The sequence below is a fragment of the Procambarus clarkii genome, chromosome 75 (genome assembly GCF_040958095.1).
Source record: "Procambarus clarkii isolate CNS0578487 chromosome 75, FALCON_Pclarkii_2.0, whole genome shotgun sequence".
Lineage (NCBI taxonomy): Eukaryota > Metazoa > Arthropoda > Malacostraca > Decapoda > Cambaridae > Procambarus > Procambarus clarkii.
In genome coordinates, this window is record NC_091224.1 from 23,389,584 (window position 1) to 23,407,850 (window position 18,267).

At 38.3% G+C, this 18,267-nt stretch overlaps 2 protein-coding genes across 12 annotated transcripts in view; one reads left to right on the forward strand and one right to left on the reverse strand.

The window, feature by feature from the left end:
- LOC123771697 (platelet-activating factor acetylhydrolase) overlaps positions 1-18,267 on the reverse strand; it is a 101,300-nt gene that overhangs the window by 47,857 nt on the left and 35,176 nt on the right. The window lies entirely within an intron of this gene.
- The window catches only part of wupA (wings up A), a 41,541-nt gene that overhangs the window by 12,895 nt on the left and 10,379 nt on the right, over positions 1-18,267 (forward strand). For 6 of the 11 annotated variants that reach the window (XM_069313349.1, XM_045764343.2, XM_045764360.2 and 3 more), the window contains 5 exons: positions 2,810-2,854; positions 5,843-5,968; positions 6,925-7,048; positions 10,044-10,144; positions 15,720-15,763. In XM_069313349.1, the coding sequence (XP_069169450.1) occupies positions 2,810-2,854; positions 5,843-5,968; positions 6,925-7,048; positions 10,044-10,144; positions 15,720-15,763 (440 nt within the window). The remainder of the gene's footprint in view (positions 1-2,809; positions 2,855-5,842; positions 5,969-6,924; positions 7,049-10,043; positions 10,145-15,719; positions 15,764-18,267) is intronic. The other 5 variants (XM_069313350.1, XM_069313351.1, XM_069313347.1 and 2 more) reach the window with 2 other exon arrangements.

The window sequence follows — 18,267 nt, forward strand, 5'->3', positions numbered from 1 at the left end:
CTAACCCACCAACAAACCAAGTCTCTAACACTGGCTTGCGGGCAAAATATGTTTCAGTAACGTTAAATCAACGTAGGATCAACGTTTTTAATGTTGATTTAATGTTACGTCAATGTCGTTTGCCCACATTTGGCCGGGAAGTGGCTTGGACGGTCCTGCCACTGACCGCCAGGCTGTTACTTTCCCTCATGGGACACCAGCCTTGGGAAATTGACTAGCCTAGCTCGCCACAATGCTAAACTAAATTCACTTTGTCACTAAATTCATCTTTATTCAATTATCAATTATTTTAGGGAGCAGATTAAATGTAGCACCTCAAGACTAATTGTATTTTGTTCTATTCTCACAGGAATTTTATTCGTTCATTGTAACTTGGAATTTTTATCTTCCAGGATTCAACAAGTAAATAAATCGTCCGCATGTTTAACACAATTATAAACAAATCGACGCTTTAGAAATTGTTACACATATTATTGGATACAATTATAAAAATAAACAATAATTTAAACTAAATATATATATATATATATATATATATATATATATATATATATATACATATACATATATATATATATATATATATATATATATATATATATATATATATTTATATATATATATATATATATTTATATATATATATATATATATATATATATATTTATATATATATATGAAAAATCGTAAATAATTTAAAAAATAAATGGTTTTAAAAGGTGTTGACATGGCTAGGCATATCCCTGGGCTGGTGTTTTAAGGTATTTAACAAAAAATGATCTAAATTTGCCTTTTTTCCTGGCATCAATATGCGTATTCAAAGTAAACAATTTAGCCATACATTTTGTTACTCATTTAAATCTACATATTTACCCCCCATGAAGGAGGGTTTCAGCCGGTCATGATTGTTTAGTTCCAAAACAATATATAACCCTAATTTTAAGATAATTATCATATATTATATCTACTTCTATAAAAAAGTAATCTGTTACTATAACGTAAATTTTATCACAAATACTCAATTTAGGTCAATGTGACTATCATAGTTAAATATTCCCAGATAAAGTAGCTTTATAGATGTTCCTGATAACTTTAATAATGAATTTTATATATTACAGGAATTATCAAATGAGATGAGTCATGGTAACTGTAAGACAGTAGAAGTAGTTTGAAATAGATATGTTGAGAGTAGAAGTAGAAAACACTTAGATTTAGCGAACCCGTCAATGACACTTGTGCTGTATAATTGTCTGGCGATACATGCATCTATGTTTACCGTTGTTTTGGGGCAAAATACATGCTTTTTTATTTTGTATTTGTTGTAATTTTGCATATAATGTATTTTGCAATAGGCGGTTTATTACAGCACAACGTTCTGCCTGTTCCCTGTGGTTCGTTTGTTGAGGTCCCTGATCCCGTATCAAGAAATCCGGTCAGACTCTCTGTCAATCAAGATCAGAACTGAGAAAATAAACGAATGATTAATGAGCTACTCGAGATGCGAGTCTACTGTCAGTCAATTTAGAAAGCATAAATTATATAATTTTACAAAATGAAATTAGGTTACACTCCGGCAATCACGAAAAAACAAAAACAAACAGGTTTTTAATAATTTTCGAAATTGAAAATAAAACCAAATTCGAGTCGGTCTTCAATAAGTGGAAAAGCGTAATATATTGTAATTCATAAAGATATGTAAATAATTTATCATTGGTCATTTGAAAAATATTACTAAATAAACAGACTCAAATTAAGGAGTTGAAAAATCGGCCAACCATTTATTAATTGAACTTGAATAGAACATATTTTTTACTTAATGTGTTTATTTTAATATATTTGTAGCTGAATGCGCCGTCATTCAGGTGTAAATGCACAAGTTCTCAGTACAGTTACATTTACACAAGAAATATTAAATTGCTTGCATTATATTCTACTGATAATATTTGAACAAAACAGCGTTTGTGAGCATCACTTTTCTAATTACTCCTGATTCCTTAAGTTTTCTTCTAATGTATATTTACATTTACTATTATTTTGGTTATTTTCAATTGGCACCATTTCTGCCATTTTTATCATTTTTATGACTATTTTTTCTTCGTTATATCTAAGTTTACCCAAAGACTACTGTTTTCTCCCAGACTGACAAGCTCATACTCGATAATAACTACCCAACGAATGTTAGAAACATTTTTTGCAATTAAAAATGTTTCCTGACCTAACATAACCTCGGAAATGACCCCGAGTCGAGGTCACATTCGTAAGTGTCTAATAAAAAGACATCTGGAGAGCAGCTCTACATACCCCCCTACAGGGAAAGGAGCTCAGCCTTGTTTGACCTGAGTCAAACAAGGTATATTAATGGTCTTGTTGAATGTGAAGTGAGTGAGTGTGTGTGGGACTGTGTGTTTACATGCTGTATTAAAAGCATGCAGAAGATCGGACCCGCACACAGGCACTTGCTTGAATGAATTAAAATTCTTCCATTGAACTTCTTGAGGACGCCTATCGAGATCATGTTGCCCCAAATTATTTATGCAGTAGGACGCATAAATAACCATAATACCGTGTGTATGACCGTGTTGAAGCACCTTTGTATAAAAGTGACAGCGTGTGTATACAATGAAAAATCTGTTGTGTCAGTCAGTATGAGCGTGTATTCCCGTTAATGTACCTGTTTCGTTTGTCTGTTGTGTCTGGCACACCGTTTGTTGTGTTAGCATGTTTGTAGGCTCAAGGACGGTGCTGTAAGTGACCGCTCCTGGCCTGAAGCACCACCACTCACACCACCTTCACCATCTCTCCCCAACAGAAGGCAAAAGCAGCCGAGGTACTTGCTAGACAACAGGCTTTGGAAGTATGTCTTTGGTTGGTGTTCACTACTAACTGCATGCGGGGAACCATACTGGCAAAATAATGAAAGAGTATATTGGATTCATAATAAAGTTCAGTTCTCACATCATATAAACTGTGAATTAAAATAAGACATAGTATAATTGATGTAAAACAAATAGCAATTGCATTGCACTTTCTCATTGGTCTAATCAAATGCTTTATATATTTAGGGCAGTTGCCATTATTCTTACTTGATATAAGTTTATTAATAAAAGCGTTAAAGGTAAAGTTCCACGTTGTGGACGAAGCCTCCTCAGCCAGGAGGACTTGAGGACCCTCCGGCCCCCAACCTGACTTCACGTTTATGTCACCTGATGTCTTATGAGGTCACGTGACTCGACGTGAGGCCACAAAAAAAGAGGTCATGGGCTTCCTGCCAGCACCCCCGAGTTTGGTAATGTGCAGGTCCGCCCGCCACAATACTGGGCGTGGCTCCTGCTCCCTACACGCCCACCCACGCTCATCGAGTCCTCACTCCACCCTCGCGACTCTCCTCATCCACAGCTGATAAATCACGATATTTATTATCTCAGCTCCTGAGCCACGAAGCGAGCGTAACAACCGTGCCAAGGAATGAGCATAACGATATCACTTATCAGCTGACTCGTCACAGATATTATTATCTCCTACCGTGCCAGGGAACGAGCATAACAATATCAGTCAGCTAGTCATCATCTCTCCTATAATGATGTTATTATCTCAGGCCCCTGTGTCAAGGACTAAGCATAACACCTGTACCAGGGAACGAGAATAAAATCATCAATATTAGCTGAACCGCATGATATTATCTCTAATCCGTGGCATGAAATGAGCATAACATCACTCGGCTCTCACTGAAAGAGTATGAAAGACTAGAACCAACTGAGGCGAGCAGTGGTGGCCACAAGGATGAGGCTGGTGTCCAGTGTGGCCAGGCGAGGCTCAATGTGCCGTGTGGCCCGGGCTACGTACCCTCCAACCCCAGCGGCCCACCGGCGATGGACGGTCCAGGGGGCTCACAGCACCACTCACCAACCTATAAAATCTTCCCCAACAACCCCCAACTTGTCTTGTCCGAGACAAGATAGATAATTTACAGATATCTGCACTGATAATTTAACAATAACAAATTCAGTGTTCTCACCCTATCCCAGTTATGGAATATTAAAAATATCTTCCAAGTTTTCCTGTCAGCTTCTTATAACTCGGAATGATTCTTCAGCGATTCTCCTTCACATATACTGTTTTACATCATTATTTTTATTTATAATATTCGAGTTTTGTTTTTATTTATACGATATCCTGCCTGTTCTCTTCCACCCGTTGGCCGGACTCCACCATTCACAGCTTTAAGTATACAATTAATATAGTTAATATTTTAATGTTCATAAACTAAAGTATTTTTTTGGCCGCAGTGCATCAGTCCTCACTGAAGGAGCCTTGGTGGTGAGTCGGGCTGCCCCCTTCAGCCCTCCGTCAGTGCTGAGGGCTGTGTTGGGGCGCCGTGGCCAGCCCCAACACCAAGCCCTCAGCACCCGTGGGGGTGATTTGGAGGTCAGAGCGCCACCCTTCCTCAACTGCCAGTTAGTTGTACAGTTCGCAGACGGAAATGTTCAGCTTGTGGTCTTAGATTTCCTAGTAGTTCCACTCTTAAGCAGGTCATACGTGACAGCTCATTCGCTGTTCATACCGGTTATCCTTTGTATCTAATTCAGATTCTTACAATTTCACTCACAAATTGTCCCAAGATAATTTGTTTGACTTAATCAGCTCAGTTCTTACCCATATCGTTAGAACTTTAAATAATGCTAAGCGATTAACATAAATTAAAATGTTCACATTTTTAAACACTTCTTACCCAAAAAGTATCGTAAATTACATTTTTGTATTTTTAAGAATTGGATATCGATGAATATGTTCAAAGTTACGAGGCTTTCCGTAACAAATTATGTTAAAGAGTAAACAAAACGATTAAATCAATATTAAAATAAAATTTAAGAAGTGGATCGAGTCTTGAACACATTAATGTTCTCTTATAAATATAAGTACTTTTGTGAATAATTGATCATGGACACATTACTATGTGTTTTCAGGGGACGAGCTTTGCAACTCTGGTTATTCACCTATAACTGCGCAGTCGTGGGTGGCGGCCTGATACTAGACCAGTCTTCCCTAGTGTAGATAATCCCCACCAAAGAAAACAAAAAACGATTGAATCTCGTTAAAAAGTGTTAAATCTTAAAGTTTGTTTCTTTATTTCTGCACGGGTTTACTTCTTAAAGTTTTTGTTTATAATGTAACCAGTTCCGCTCTTCCCCAACCCCCCCCCGCCTTCCCTCCCTCCCAACTCCCTCCCGTCAATTCAAAGAACCCAATCTTCCGTCCATCACCTCCCTGTTACTCCCTATATCATTTCATAACATTCCCTCCCTTAATAGCTACGATTTTATAACGTTATCTCCACTAATTTTGTTATTTCTTTATTTTTTTAAAGACTACTGATAGTCTTCTTTCCCTCCCACTAGTGTACTACAAGTTACACAAACACATCAAGATTCACTTAGTCGCTCAAATAAATTTATCGAACCGCAGATAAAAGAAACAAGTGCAAATTTTTTTTTAGCTTGTCGTTAGTGACCGAATATCAGCAATATAAATGAACTTAAGTTAATAAATTGATGTAGTATAGGATTAAAGGATTTGATACTATGGCTTAACCATTGTTTTAACATTCAGAAGAATGCCCATTCTTAACATCTAAATGATTATTGAATATATTCCCCCCCATTATAAGGCCTCAGTGATAGATTTTAAGGGACAACGTTAGATAAACACGAAGGAAGGATTTAGCTCTCCTTATTTATTTATATATAAAGGGCCAAGAACAGTGCCTTCAATACCCCAGAACACATGCATCACGCCTCCCTCCCGCCACCATTATCAGGAACTGACCTTTTAAGATCTCCCGTAGGATGCCAAGAGGAAGCAGGATGATATCGACAGGAAGAAGGCCGAGGTGCGCAAGCGCCTGGAGGAGCAGAGTCTCAAGAAGCAGAAGAAAGGCTTCATGACTCCAGAGCGTAAGAAGAAGCTCAGGGTAAGTGATTCGACTTTAATCTTGTCTTGATGTAGGTGAAGGCTTCAGGGCAAGAAAAGACAAACACAATATGTAGATAATAAAATGTTAAAAGATAAAAAAATCACCTACCCTACCCCTTAAAAAGACCTTCACTTGTAGTCCTCAATAGGTAACAATATATATATATATATATATATATATATATATATATATATATATATATATATATATATATATATATATAATATATATATATATATATATATATATATATATATATATATATATATATATATATATATATATATATATATATATATATATATTGTCGTAGTGTCTATCTTTGTGTACGCTTCTGCAGTTCTTTCTATTGGAAAATTTATTCCTAAATATAAGGCAGGTTGTGACAGTAATAATACCGGTAAATATCCCTACAACTTGAGGATAAAGCCAAGAGTGGGTGAGGGTGTTGACACACTTTCGTACTTTGAGAGGTTCCTCACTGTAGGAATGTGAAGTGCCAAACTTAAAGATAATAAGTTATAGAGGAATATAATATTAACTATAATTTATATATGTAAAATATTTTTAGTTTTAAAAAAAGTAAAGATTTGCTTTCTGTCATTCACCATTCACAAAAGAATACATTGATGTGATACATTGAATACATATATACATGATACATTGATACAATACATGATACATTGAATACATATATTGGAAAAAACTTATTTATTTATGCATACACAAGAAGGTACATTGGGATTGTGAGGATACATAATATGGTAATTACAATCTTGTAAAGCCACTAGTACGCGCAGCGTTTCGGGCAGAGCTGTAATGTAAATGTACTTATGTAAATAAGCTTACCTTAGAGATAAATCATACCTAGACTTAAGACCTTGTGGAATATCCCTCAAGGAGCTGACCCTCCCGCAACGAAACCTTACCCCTACTGATGTCTCCCTCCACAGCTGCTCCTCCGTAAGAAGGCCGCTGAGGAACTAAAGAAGGAACAAGAGAGAAAAGCTGCCGAGAGGCGCAAGATCATTGACCAACGTTGCGGCCAGGCCAAGAACCTGGATGGTGCTAATGAAGGTAGAGACGACGAGGTGAAGGGGAGGGAGGGAGGGAAGGAAAGAAGGAATTATCAAGGGAAAGCGCCAAGCCATTACGACTATATAGCACTGGGAAGGGGCCAGGATAAGGATTTGGGATGGGACGGGGGAAGGAATGGTGCCCCAACCACTTGGACGGTCGGGGATTGAACGCCGATCTGCATGAAGCAAGACTGTCGCTCTACCGTCCAGCCCAAGTGGTTGGGTAGGGAGGGAGGGAGGGAGGGGAAGTGTATGATGGGGGAAAGAGGGGAAATAGTTGAGGATGGAAAAGGGCGAGAGAGAAACAATGGAAGGGAAGATGTGTCAGATGAATAATAGGGAAGTAGGCAAAATGAGGGCAGGTATGAAGTCAAATAAACCCGAGAATTTAAAAGAAGTCAGTGTACAGAGGGAAAGACAAAACTACAAGAGGAAGGTAGGGATGAAGATAGAAGGTATTGGTAATGGAAATAACGAAGATAATTAAAAGACAAAGGTATGTAGGGGTAAAGGATTCAAGTATAAGCTTTTTAAATGACAGGATAAAGGGTATTTTATATAATGAAGGAAGATACGCAGGTTTAACACAGGTAGAACTGAAGGGCACAATAAGAGGGAGAAACCAAGGATTTAAATGATGATACATTAGGAAATAATATACATGGATAAACGAAAGAGAACTAAAAGCTGTAAATTCTCCGAAAAAAATCTTTGGGGAACCCTATCGCAGACTTGGCTTGTTAGTAATGTGAAAATTAATCATTTTGCCCTTAAGAGTAAGGTAGACAGATGCTGGAGGGAGGCAGGACGCAGACGAGACCACCACCAGCGCTGACCTACATGTATTGTATATGTGTAGAGATGTAGTGTATTAGCGCCTGTGTACAGTACACCTGCACCAGACACCTATACCCACGCATATATACAGAGTACACACACACACACACACACGCATAAGTGTATATATGAATGCGCTGCATATTGTACACTTATTTCACGGTGCTCTCTTCAACATATTTTATACGTAGGTGATCACATACACCAACATACAAACAAATACAATTTATACTACGCATATAAAAATATACACATATTCTCAACACACTAACTAATACAACTCACACTACATCCACTCATACTTCAACCAGTCCTCAGGGGATTTGTACCTTCGTGGTAATCACTTCAAAATCGCTATGTAATCAGTGCTGTTATCTACTCACTGTCCATAGTTAGGTTAAGTTTAGGTTAGGTTTGATTAGGTTAGATCAAAACACTATTAGTCTTATTCGCGTGACATTCGAAAACTATTTTAGTATCCCTATAGTTTCACATGAAAAAAAAACATTGGTCATATCACAGAAAATAATTTTAACATAGACTATATTTTAAATCATCGATTTATAATACAATACAGCTATAACTTAAGAATATTCTATGTTTAGGACAAAGGCTTAATTTCCAGTTTACAATTAGATTATTACTGGAAGCATAACATGTTTTCAGACCGTCACAACTATGTAGATAAATATCCAGGTGGTGTGAGGGGGGAGATTGGTGTCGCATGGTAATCACTTTACCCGAGGATGGGCTGGCATGCCTACACACTCGCCAACACACTTGCCTACACACTTGCCTATACACTCGCCAACACATATACAAAACTCAACAATCACCTACACACTCTACAGGCCAACAGATCAGAGTCCACAAACCCACACTCGGCAGTTAACGGAGGACAAAAAAGACTCACAGGCAAGTCAGGCAGCTCAGTCTATTCTCCGCATTCAGTATACCTTCGCCAAGAATCAAACGTGTGTACGAATGAAATAATCTTCCCCGGCAGTGTTCGCACACTCTTCCGTCCCGTCAGTAATCGAACTCGGTCATCCCTTTGTCACGGCAAATAGAAAAATGAAGTCTTTTTTTTTTTTTTTGATAAATATGGACACATGTTTTTAGACACACTAAATGGATCATGTTTTTAAGGAATGAAGGAACGGTTTCACAAAGCATTCGAGGGCATGACGCAAGATGATTTTGATTCCTATTGATTTGGTAAATTACCTCAAATAATAATTAACCTCCACGGGTAATTTAACTTAGTGGAGATGTAAACCTGTGGATATTATCCTTAGCTGACATTTACTTCAGTGGAGTTTGCCCTAGTGGAGATTCACTCCAGTTCTAGGTTTCATCAGTGAAGATGTTAATTTAGTGGGAATTCACACCAGTGGAAATTTACTTCATGGAAGATTTACATCCTACTGGAAATTTACCTCCTGTCGAGGTTTTATCAATTTACTACCGGTGGTGATTTACCTCCAGTCAAAGTTATATCTCCCACGAGGGATTTACCTCCATGCGAGCTACCAGTGAGCATTTATCTGCAGAGGAGATTTACCTACGGTAGGGATTCTCCCCCAGTTGGGATTTAACCGCTCTGAAGACTCATAAATCAAGATAAATTAACCATGTTCATTTGTATGAAACTATTTTTGTTACAATTTTTTTCAGATGGATATTTTCTGATCAATTAGTTTAACTAAAGATTACTTGCTCTCTTATCGAGATCCTAAGCAGTAAGTTAACAAATAATTCCAATCATAAACATATCTTAAATAATTCCCAAATAAAAGAACCCAAAGTCACTTTTTTGATAAATAAATCTGCCGATATTGATATAAACGAGAAGACATAAGAACACCTTGGTAAATAAGCATCGCTATAATGAATTTAAATACAGAATTAAATACTTAAGTTCCCCCTCGTCGCAAGCGGTCGCCGGGGAAAGAAGATTCGCCATGCTTTGTCTCTACGGTTCCGCGTCTGACACAAACCCCCATCTACATAGATCTCTCAAGTTTCCATTATGTTTGTGTTGGTCAGTATCGCACCCGTATAGGCGTGTGGGGAGGACCAGGTGTGTGTTGAGTGTGTTTACCCTCCCAAGCCCCGAGCTGTTGAACAGTTCCCACTTAACTCTCCCTCAACAGAACAGCTCCGCGCTATTATTAAAGAATACTACGATCACGCCGCCCAGATTGAGAGCGATAAGTATGACGTGGAGTTGGAGATCATTCGCAAGGATTATGAGGTTTGTATAGCTAGATGGGCCCCTATCAACTATCCCTCAACCAACCACCCTCTACCAAAACTACCGCTCTTTTACCTTCACCAACCAGTTTTTTTGTGTTTTTGTCTTTGAACGTGATTTTATCATGGACCATCGATAATGGTTGGATGGTTGGTCGGGCGGGAAAGCTAGGGGAAGGGGGAGGGATTGAGATGAATGTTGTCAACACGAACCTTCATTCAATCTACCGGTCCCACCGTAAACACCGAATGTGTCTCTTTTAGAATATTTTCCCCTGCACATTTTGTTCAATTCTTTTTTAAAATATTTTTTCCGCCCTTTTTCTTTGATAATTTCCACCGCTTGTAACCTGACCGCTGAGAAACGATCGTGACCTTTTGTAGTCGTTTACCAAAATCATGTCACGTTATGCTGATGATGAGTGTCTTATTTTATACCTTGTTTTTTAGTTCGAGTGATGAGATTAGCTGAGAAGCTATTGTTTTCTTTGGTTTTGGACTATTTTATTACCTCTCCACCCTATGCGTTCACTCCACCACTACCTCCCTGCACTGCACACCACAACTCCAACATGTGTGTGTAGCTCCGTGTGTGTTTGTGTGTGCGTGTGTGTCTGTCTCTCTATGTGTTTCCAGAGACCATCGCGTTGGAGGAGTTTGAAGCAACGCCACAGTCACCGTAAAAAAATAAAACAGCTTTAGGGATACTGCCCTAATTTTAGTTTTATTTTCTATTTTTGTAGCTGAGCTTGCAAAACTGTGTAGGGAATTCCATAATCGCATTGAAGGCCTTGAGGGTGACAAATGGGATCTGGAGCACCAGATCAAAATGAAGGACTATCAGGTAACAGCGGGGGGGTGCAGAATGCCTCCTCGCTAGCTAGTGCACGCTGACTGTGGCCTTCAACTGCTAGTAGTGTGGCCTCGGCGTCCCTCAGGGGCCTTACCACAGCCAGTGTCCTCTAGTAATTCTCTTCCCTTGCAGGCTGTTTCTTATGGAGGGCTTCACTTCATCCATTGATAGATGCCCATTCCTGAGATATCTCTTGTCATGATATCACCCCAAAAATCATCGTTATTGCCACCCATTAGTTATGGCTAAATTTCAGTTCGATATCCATATGTATGTATGTTTTACCTGTTGTACTGCTTTCATTTCTCACGAGAGCTTGTTTGCTCGCTCCTGTCATACTTTAACGAGACATTCTGTTATAGACGCACTTAGGGAAATCTGCAAGGAATACCACGAGCGTTTGTTCCTTTGCGAGTCCCAGAAATGGGACCTCGAATATGAGGTTCGCAGGAGAGATTACGAGGTACAGTGGCCCGGCCTCCTTGCACAAGTCGGGAGTGGTAGTTGTGCTGTGTGACTACCGCGGCTTGACCAGCCCTGGACCATCTCGCGACGCCTGCCCCTCCTTTACGCCATTCGTTGTCCCTCCCGTGCCCACCCACGCAAACATTACCACCCTCCCCCAAGCCACCAAGTTGCTCCTCCACACCGTTCAGTATTCCTATTGCCTTCCCCCCACCCACTCCACGGGACACTTTGTCAAATGATATGCAATTCTCTGGCTGTAGCTGACGATAGAGTAGTGAGGAGTGCATTAGACGGTAGAGCAAACCCTAAATTTGTATGAAGTGCACACTTACTGGAAGCAAGGGTTGACCAATGCACTCGCTTCTTCCATCCTGCTGCTGCTGCTGCTGCTGCTGTTGTTATTGCTGTCAACCCAGCTGAGGGCACCAGGGATCGAGACTCTGGTGTCTGGTCCTCCTCCGCACCAGCAACACTACCACATCCAGTGCCCCATCCACTTACCAGCATCATAACCACCTCTACCTACCCTTGCTACCACACACATCCCTAGTAACCCAGACGTGGTTGATCAACAGTGGACCAGTCAGATAGCTGGGGGCTGTACATCACCCCTATGATGTACATCCTGGTGGCTGAATAGTATGTGTACGCTGCTCCGCTGGATAGCACGGTGCTCAGGGCGCATGGGAGTCTCCTGAGTGGAAGGAATCCCTGAAGGGTGAACCGTGACAGCCCTAGCGCACGCTGTGTGATCGGGGCAGTGTGCGCATCACTGGTCGTCCTTCATGCAGTGGTGTGGCTTCTCAGTGTGAGGGAAGCGGCTTGCTAGCCGCTTCCCTCTGCTTCATTAACTCACTCTCCCTGTATTAGAGAGATGCCTCATTCATGGCAAGATTCAGCTCAAAAATATTTTTCTTTTTAATTTTCTAAAATACTCTGTATACTTTTTAAAAAATACAGACACTTTTTGCATAGGTCTTCAATGTATACTTGAGTAGATGCTAAAACATTCAGTGTTGCCAAGTAATAGTTTGCGAAAGTGCCACTCTAGTGGTGATATGTGAGAGTAGATGAGTGTAGTGATGCAGGGGGTCGGCGGTGGTGGGGCTTGGTAGGACTGCCCGCCGGCCATCGCCTAGTGCCGCAGAGTTCCGACCCAAGCTCTGCCACCGCCCCTACCCCAGTGCTGAGATGGTGATGCTCAGCCAGGCTTGCAAGGCTGAGGGCTGCACCATCAGGTGTGCTTAGATCAGTGTTCCTTTGTGTCTGGGGCCAGCTTCCTGCCAGAGAGAAAGTCAATCAAATCACGTCCCAAACATACCCGTTCGACTCCCCTTATGCAAGAGGCATCAATTCTCTTATTATTATTGTTATTATTATTTTGACTAACTTCCAATGCTTTTGTGCAAACAACATAATTGCATTTTTCTATAAATATCTTCGTTTGGCTTCCCATTCTCTTGCTACTCGTCCAGGGCTGGGCAAACCGTTTGTTGAGCTTAATGGTACCACACGTTAGCTTCGGAGGGCATTACTAATTCCCAACACCCTCCAGTGTATAGCCAAGTCCTTAGGTGTAGGACGAGTCCCTCTCGAAATGGGCTCGATGCCTCCTCTCCCTACACCCCCCCTCCCCCCCAACCGCTTGCTAACCCAACAGCTGGTAACACTGCATGCGTCTCCGACCCGGGCGCCGGGAGGGGGTCCTCGCTTCCTCGTGAGGCTCTTTTGGGGGCCCCCTCTTGTGCCCCAGTTTTAACCCCTTCTAGCGTGACCTTACCTGACCTGGCACCGTGTGAGCCCCCTCCCCGCAGTCCCCAGGGCAGCACGCGGCCCGCTGAGGTCAACCCACCTCCCCATGTATGGCACTTCATACTCTCAGCACCTGCCGAAGGCAAACTTTTATTACCCTTTCTCTTCGTTTTTTCTTATCTATAGATTTTCCTCACCTGCATTTTTTATTTTTGAATGACATTTGCATTTATTTTGCAAAACCTTTTTTTTTTTGAGCTTCACCTACGATACGGGCACATAAAACATTTTTTTGACGATAGCAAACCTGTCCCGAAAAAAAGGAAGTTATGTAAGCTTTTCACATCCAACCAGACAACAGGTAAAATATACAAAAAAATACTCAATAAGGAAGTGCCATACACTGTTGAATTCCTCCATAGAAGCAGGCCTGGGTGTCGGCTAGAACCTTCCTCAATGTGCGAAGCCTAGGTTACTGTTTTTTGGTTTCCGCCTCCCTGGGGACTTTGTACGGACCAGCAGAGCACTCCCGTGTTCATACGTGCTAGACAGCCAAGATCACCTCCTCTAAACTCTCCTCCTCAACCTCTCAAATGTATTAAAAAAGTGCTTTAATGTATAGAACAGTATATGTGTACAGTTGTGTGAAGGTTTAGAGTGGCGGCCGTTCTCAGCGTTCTATCATATATGGACACGGTAAGGAAGAACATACCCCGCTCTCCTCAAGCCAGTCTTGGTCCCGCTCAACCTCAAATAACCACGGACACTTAGAGCCACTAATCAGAACACGCAACTCCCTTCTTGGTGGCAAACGGAGTGACTAACAGCAGAATTCTAGATTTTGCAGACCGCTTGGAGCAGAAACTTTTGTCGCTGAAAGAGACGTGGGCCACACACAGGCAAAGTGGATATGGGGTGAACCCACATCCTCGTGCTCTTTCAGCGTCGCGCACAATATAATTTAAACCGTAGTATTAATTCAGACAGGAAACTTTAATTCGACACCGCCAGTTCATCAATAAATTTTCCAATTTATTAATTCAACTGGCAGATCATCCACACCGGAGGACAGTGATATGTATTGGTTGGCACCCACAGTCTATATCAGTAGATGGACCAACCAGTAGCCTCGAATGCTCTTAAACTACTAACGATTGGCTCGGTAACGACCATTAACTTTGCCACTGGATTGTCTCAAAATGTCGAATTAAGTCTCCTGACTGTCTCTAGAATATCCTCCTATCCCCAATCTTGAAGGAAAGATTGGACAAGTATTGATACATTAAACCAACCAACTTGAAGTCTTCATTTTGATCCCAGTCCTATCAGCAGGACGGATACAACTTTAGGCCTTAAAAAATGTAATTAGTTACTCTACTCCCTACTCTCATTTTAATTAATATTTCAGGTCTTTATTTTTTCTTCCTTGGTATGTGTTTTATGTTGAATTATCATTATTATCATCATCATTATAATTTCGTTTTCAAGACTGGGGAGGAGATGAAGGTATATATATTTTAATGTAGACTAGTAAGTGTTGGGCTTACTAGAAGAGGGAAGTTTTGTAGTGGCCTCTAGATTACTTAATACTGTCTAGGCTAAACTTTGCAGCTCTTGCAGTAGAAAGCATATTAAAAGATACAGAAACTAAAATAATAAAGACGGTGGAAAAGACTAAAATATTTTGAGTTTTTGGCAAAATTTTTGTTTGTCAAGCGAGTTTTATCAAGTTCCGTTTATTCTTATACGGGACTTTTTTTTTTTTTTTACCTTCCTCCTTGATCCCATTTTTGGTCGTAATCTCCTTTGTTTCTTTGATTTAATTAAGTCTTTGTCACGTGTCGAAATATGATTATAATTTCTCCCTCCTCTGTATCTTTTAACTATCTAACGATTCAGCTAACAGTCACTGTGTTGTGTAGTCTCTGTGTTAATTTATTAGTTTAATTTATTTGATCACATTTATAATGTTTATTTCATGAATTATTTTGTCATTTCTTTATTTGATATACGCGAAAAAAGTTATCAGATCAATATCTCAAAATATTTAAGATTTAATGATAAAAGTTAAGCATTAGTTAATTTGCTTCCATGCATTTTTCCATGTTAAAAATTGATCACTTTTTAATGCTTGTCGCTCGAATTCTTATGATGCAGGCTCTGGCTTTGCTTAATTGGTTTAATATAACCTCAACACCTCTACATCAGCCACTATATATATATAAGTAGTAGCCATCGCTGCTCCAATGTCTGGGAAATTTGCCTTTCAAAACATTTAAAGGTTAAACGTAATAGGAATAAACTATTCAGTAATAAATTTCCAAACAACATATATAGTAGTGAACTGTAATACATAGAAAAGCATTTTAATCTTTAAAGTTTGAATAACGTTAATACTTTACCCAGAAAGTCCTCTTACAGAAGTTAAACTTTGCCCCATAAAAATACCAAAACAACTGCACGACTTTTAATCATATCTTAACTGCCTTCCTGCATCTTCTAGATCAACGAGCTCAACATTCAAGTCAACGATCTGCGTGGCAAATTGTAAGTATCTATATCCAATTCGTTAATGGTCCGTTCGTGTAATTAGACAGACCCAATGGCGTCATATGGTAAAACAAATGACATAATTCTCACGCATGATAAACCCTTAAATATAAACTAAATAATTTAAAATGAAGATTCTATATAAAATAAAGTTAAAACTTGCGCAGCTTCTGATTTTGCGGACGGACCTTTTATTTCCCCCACAGGTGATAAAGGTGTCGGTATGTGTTTCCTGGAACCGCAATAACACCCTTATGACCTGGAGTTCCTCTCTTGTTTTGCCTATCATTATAAACTCTCGCGCCAGATCCTATAATCGACTACAGTTCCAGCACAGATGATAATTATTATTGTTAATATTGTTATTATTTAACTTTAGGTTTAATGTTTTGTTTAATACGTAATATTATTGATAATTAATATTTTCCTATTTGGTTTGATGGTGAGCTTATGGCCCATCAAATTTCTGGAAGGTTATTAACCCTTAAAAAATAAATTGTTTATAAAATGACACATGGAACATACGTAAACAAAATTCAAATTAAATGTATATATTTTCTTGGGTATACAGAATTTATAAATAAAATTTTGATATTGGCACGTAAGAAAGAGCAATTTGTTAAACAAAAGCCTACATAATATTTAGTTTCTTCATAAAAATCAAGAGAGCATAAATAATAGTAATAAGACTAAAAACTAAGTCTCAAACATAAATAACTTCTAGACATTTTAGGATATAACGATGACACATTAGTCTAAATTCTTCTAACTAATGATTTTTATGCATATAAACCAAGATCTATCTTACTTTAATAACAGGCAGAGAAATGTAATAGTTAATAAAAGTATTTATGAGAACCTGCTTCCTACTAGTTTCTATGGTGAAAAACGTCAATTTAAACCAATAGTTACTCTTCTAGACAAATACAGTTACATGTAAATTAATTTTATTTTCTATGAAAAACATTCACCATACTTAAATGGTACAAACTAAAAATTTATTTTATTTAATCTGACGTGGACTGGACTGTAGAAATTATATATGGCGCGTTGTATTTAATTATTGCTTGTCTTAAAGATTCTCATACTGATAACTTTAAGACGAATTTAGTTTTAATTTATTTGTTATTATATTTTACTATTAATCTTTGTTGGCCGATGCTACTATATTGTTTATCATATTACATGCTTTAAAATTATGTTTAGTTGAGCAATTATTTTTGAAAACTTTATGATAATATATACAATAATAATATTACATATATATATCTGGATACCACCTCTGATTGTATTAGTAGGGTACCCTTCACCTCGGAGAAGAGAATATATGGCACCCGAGGAATGTATATATATATATGTATATATATTATATATATATATTATAGATTTATAACATACATATAATATATATATATATATATATATATATATATATATATATATATATATATATATATATATATATATATATAATTCGTATGTTATATTTTATATAGTTTATGTATAAAAATCTATGTAATTGTTCTGCTCTTATGAATTATTAACTAACATTTCGATACTTCGTGAGTTTTTCCATATAAACTCTCAACATTTACATAAAACACTCCATCACCTCTCTGAAACTTGTTATGGACTACACTCTGCGACTGAAATTTAGGGATGGAACGAGTTTCAGCGTCAATGTATGGCAGATTAAGTAAAAAAAAAAAAGTCAGATTGATCCGGAAGCTTTTTGCACCGATAAAAAAGTCATAGTATTCAACAAGTTAACATAAACAGAAAGTATAATTATAGTAATTTCATGGAGCAGAATTTGCATTTTGTTAAATTCTGAATTTATTTCTACCGGTGCTTTATTTTTTTGTCTCAACGGGTATGTTTTTTCCCTTTGGCAATTGTGTTTTTTTCATCAGTAATGGCGTTTTTCCCACGAAAATGACCTTGTCGCAAAGATAATGGTGTTTTCTCAAGATTTTGTTGTCTTTATCCTGCATTACTAGTTTTCCTTGTGCATTTTGAAGTGCAATATATTTGAACTATCTTTAGCAGTGATCCAGGCAGAGATAAATTGTAGAGCAGCATATAATATACAAGCAAAATTATTAATCATTAAATGAATTCCGACAATTCAGAATATCTGATTTGTCAGGAAATCAGTGTTTTGACAGACATTATCTTCAATTTCACAATAAATCTAGAACATACAAGACTATATATGTAATTCAGGTACATTCCAAGTTAATAAGATAAATTTGTATGTAATTCCGATTTTTTTTATAATAGTATTCAAGTCTAAATTTCGAAAAAAATCTTCTGGTTATAAAATGGAAGCTATCTACATCACTGGTCATTTAAGACATTAGTCTCAGCGCTACTTGAAGTCCTTTGGGGTTCATATTCGCATTACAATATAGTTTATTTGAAAGCGGTACTAAATTCAACTATCCGGACGTCATTTTACATAATAAAGCCTGACTTCTTGGGTCTTGTTTCAGACATCA